At 51.3% G+C, this 4558-nt stretch overlaps 1 protein-coding gene across 1 annotated transcript; it reads right to left on the minus strand.

Moving 5' to 3' along the window:
* Positions 1 to 1748: 1748 nt before the first annotated feature.
* Positions 1749 to 3626, minus strand: LOC117270538 (kelch repeat and BTB domain-containing protein 11-like). The gene has a single exon (XM_033648198.2). The coding sequence runs from the start codon at positions 3277 to 3279 to the stop codon at positions 2074 to 2076; it is 1206 nt and encodes a 401-aa protein (XP_033504089.2). The 5' UTR covers positions 3280 to 3626; the 3' UTR covers positions 1749 to 2073.
* Between the last annotated feature and the right edge of the window lie 932 nt (positions 3627 to 4558).

A 4558-nucleotide genomic window follows, 5' to 3' on the forward strand; every position in this document is an offset into this window, starting at 1 on the left:
TGATGAAGATGAAGAAGCTGCTGCAGGGAGACAACAGACGACTCAGTTTGACCTTCAGAGACTGAACAGATGGACTCAGCAGGACCTGGTGAGACAGTGTGTGTGTGTGTGTGTGTGTGTGTGTGTGTGTGTGTGTGTCAGCTCTCTGGTATGTTTATGGTCCTAAGCTCCACCCACCTGCTGTCTCACACACACACACACACACACACACACACATCATAGAGTTCAGGTGTGTTCACACTGTGATCTGTCTTTGTTCAGGTTCTCCTGCTCTTTGAGTGTGTAACCCTGAACAGATGTTTTGTTTATGGTTGAACTGTTTGTTTGTTTGTTTGTTTGTTTGTTTGTTGTTAAATGTTTAATTATCTCGTACTTTGTACTTTATTGCATTTTACTCTGTAAGGCAACCTTGAGTGTCATGAAAGGCGCCCAGAAATAAAATGTATTATTATTATTGTCATATTGATGATTTTGTTGTGTCTGACTTTCTGCTCGCTCTGATTTTATGGGGTGTTGTCAGCTCATGTGGGCGGGGCGTGTCTGCTGCATGACACGATAATAGAAATTCATTCATTCATCACATAAATCAGGTCTGAGTGTGAAGCTGAGACTCGTGTTGATTTAATGAGCTCAGTTTCTTTCCTGTGTGATGATGTCAGTTATTTCAGACCTGCTCTTTGAAACATGACATCACTGTATCAACGACCTGTAGTGACCTCTGACCACAGCATCATCAAACACTAAGAGGACGTTTGACTCTCTCAGCTTTGTTTCCAGTCACTGATGAGTCTGATAGAAAAACAGTTTCTGATTCCAAATCTCAGCAGAGATTTTTCTCTGGTGTTTCTCTCTGTGTGTTCATGTGGTGATTTGAACATATTTATTAATTCTTCACTGGTGAGAAATCTTAAATTTAAAAGCAAATCTGTAACAACCCAAAAAATGCTGCAACAACTCATCAGCAGATGTTATGTTATGTTATGTTATGTTATGTTATGTTATGTTATGTTATGTTATCCAGCTGCTGCTTGTAAATGTCTCGTCCTCGTGTGTGTGTGTGTGTGTGTGTGTGTGTGTGTGTGTGTGAGGTTATTTTGGTTCAATCATAAATTAATATTCTCAATCACTTTACAAACAAAAACATTCATCAGATTTTCATTTTGGCTCAAACACTGAAAACTATTAAAAGATTAATATTATATTAAGTTTCATCTCTTCCTCCTCTCACCTGTCTGCTTCTATTCTCTTCTTTTCTTCTGACAGTTTTTCACCATCGTACGATAAGACGACTCTGTGAGATGATAACAGGCGTCACAAACAAACAGTATCCATGGAAACTGTCACCGCTGTAAAATCTCTTTCTACACAGCGAATTACTTAATGTTTGTCCTTAACTAAGGAAACATTTTTGGGGATTCTGTGCAACTGTCCCTCAGCTGAGGAGAAATTAAGTGTCATACTTAAGGAGAAAACTTAAGGTGTCTCAGGTTCTCTGATTACAGATGATGCCAACCTTCAGTCGACCTGCGTCTCCACATGACAGAGATAAAGACGTGTCCATGAACGTCTCACAGGGCTCACATTACATTTTCTATATTTAAGGTTTTTTTGAGTTTATTTTCAGAGTTTATGTGACGCTGTGTTTGATGCAGAACCTTCAGATAAATGTGACTGAGGCGCTCCAGATGTTTCTGACAACACATGTTAGATTCTGTGGTTTCGTCTGTGACGTCATTAAAAACACTGAATTATCTTTTATAACTTTATTTTCTTTCTGTTAATTATAAAGAAACATAAATAAGTTGTGACGTCAGGTTTCAGCTTCTGACAAACTGCATCAAACATCAACATTCATTTACTCCAAACAGCTGACGTCACTTCCTCTCATCTTTCATCAGCTGATTTTTTTTTTTTTTCCATGCAGCAACAAGTGAAGCTAAAGTTTCTGTTAATCAGGAGTTAAAGAGTTAAAGAAAAAGGCACAGCTGTTGTTTGGACTCCTTCAGCTCACAGTCCCGGATCTGTCCCGGGCCTCTTCAGTCCCGAACCATGCCGGATCTGTCCCGGGCCCCCTCAGTGGTCCCGGTCCAGACAGAGGACGAAGGGCACCAGGGCCCCTCTGGTGTCCGGGGGGGAGGGCAGCAGCTCCGGCAGGAAGCCCTCCTGCTCCTCGCGCTCCTCCCGGACCTCGAACTGCACCGCCTGGTTCCGGTTGACGCAGTAGATCCGGTCCCCGAGCACCGCACAGCGGAAAGGCAGCGGGTTGTGGAGCGGGAAGAAGGCGCCGCCGTGCCACGCCTTCACCACCGTGTTGTACTTGTACACGCTCACACCTGCGCGCTCCCGGTCCACGTCGAAGCGGTACACGAGGCTGCGGTGCGCCACCATGTCGGTGGAGCGGCGCCGGCTTTCGTTGAACGGACACTCCTCCCACTCGTCCCGGCGGGAGTCGTACCGCAGCAGCCGGTAGAAGAGCGAGCCACCGGACACGAACAGCTCCCCGCCGCACGACGTCGCCTCGTGCGCAACGGCAAAGGAGCCTTTGGGCAGTGGCGCCACCGGACTCCACCTGTCCGCGCGCGGGTCGTAGCGCTCCACCGTGAACAGACACTCCCCTCCGATGGCGTACAGGTGTCCGTCCATGGAGACCAGCCGCAGCTGGCAGCGGGGCTGGCTCAGAGGCCGGACCTGGCTCCACAGGCCGGTCCGCGGGTTGAAGCAGAACACCCGGTCCGACGCTTTGGAGCGGCCGTCCCCGTGCGCCCTCATGCCCCCCGCCACGAACAGGTAGTTATACATGGTGCACATCCCGGAGCCTTTGGCCGGGATCTCCTCCGGCAGGCTGGTCAGCACCTCCCACTGCTGCCGCTCCGGGTGGAGGAACAACACCCGCCGGTGTCCGGTGTCCTCCGGGGCGGCCAGCAGCGGGCTCTGCGGCCGGCTGTTCTCCCGGCTCCCCACGCGGTCAGTCACCTCGCTGCTCTCCGCCACCGCCAGCACCTTGGTCCCCTCCATCCTGCGGGCCAAGATGAGCTCCCTCTCCCCCGCGGTGAGCCGGCCGTACACCCCGGGGCTCCGCAGCACCTGCAGGAAGTGGTCGCTCATGTAACGGTAGATCCGGTCCCGCTCGCCCTCCGCGCCCGCGCGCTTGGCTTTTGTCAGCAGCTCGTAGCAGTTGTCTGCGCTGATGTCATGCGACATGTCTGCGGCTGCTGAGCCGAGGTGTGAGCTCACATCCCCGGAGAATGTGTCGGACTGCCTCCCCTCTCCGGCCTCCATTTGATCCGGATCGATCCGGGTCCCGTCACAGATCCAGACGACTTCCTCTGCTACAATCAACGCCCCTTTACTCCTCCTCTCCTCCTTTATTCTGTCTGTTGTTTCAAGTTTTCCTCCTCCTCCTCCTCCTCCTCCTCCTCTCCCTCTTCACACACGCAGCTCCTGTTTCACAAACCTCCCTCCGGATCCTCCATCCTCCTCCAGCGGGGCGCGGCGGCCGCTGAAGCCGGGATTCTCCCCCTGTCTGTCCGCCGAGGCTCGCTGCGTCCTCCCGCTGCAGAGTCCGGAGGTGTCTGAGAGCACAAAGGCGTTCAGTGACCGCGTGGACTCTCTCTCTCCTCCTCCTCCTCCTCTCACACTGGACTCTGTGTTCTCGGTGTTGACGCCCCTGTAGTGACTCCGCAGGAACAATGAGCCTGTGCAGAATCACACTGAAGGTTCTGCTGCAGAGCACACAGACACAGACAGACAGACAGACACACACACACACACACACACACACACACACAGTATCAGCTCATTTTAATGACTTTAAATATCCTGAGACATCATGATTGATTATTGATCATATTCCGTAGACAGATTTGTTATTAATCCTGAGGGACATTAATCAATCAATCGATCAGTTTAGTTTCAATGATCTGAATCTGGAGTTCAGTAAAAACCTGCAGTGAAGTCAAAGTACCTCAGACTCTACTGAGTAACTGAGAAACTGAGTACATGTATTTTAGTTACCTCGGTCACTGGTTTCCAACCTGTGGCTCCCAACCCCCACTGTGGGTCACAGGAGGAGGACAGGAGGACAAAGACAGGAGGAGGACCAAAGGACAGGGCGAGGACAGGACAGGACGAGGGCAGGAGGAGGACAGGATGAGAACAGGAGGAGGACAGGACGAGGGCAGGAGGAGGACAGGAGGAGGAGGACCAGAGGAGAGGATGAGGACAGTAGGAGGACCAGAGGAGGACAGGATGAGGGCAGCAGGAGGACAGGAGGAGGACCAGAGGACAGTAGCAGGACCAGAGGAGAAGAGGAGGACAGTAGGAGGACCAGAGGAGGACAGTAGGAGGACCAGAGGAGGACAGAATGAAGGCAGCAGGAGGACAGGAGGAGGACAAGATGAGGAAAGTAGGAGGACCAGAGGAAAGGAGGAGGACAGGACAAAAGCAGCAGGAAGACAGGAGGAGGACCAGAGGACAGTAGCAGGACCAGAAGACAGGAGGAGGACAGTAGGAGGACCAGAGGAGGGGAGAAGGACAGGATGAGGGCAGCGGGAGGACA

Source organism: Epinephelus lanceolatus, chromosome 13 (assembly GCF_041903045.1).
Source record: "Epinephelus lanceolatus isolate andai-2023 chromosome 13, ASM4190304v1, whole genome shotgun sequence".
NCBI classification, from domain to species: Eukaryota; Metazoa; Chordata; class Actinopteri; order Perciformes; family Serranidae; genus Epinephelus; species Epinephelus lanceolatus.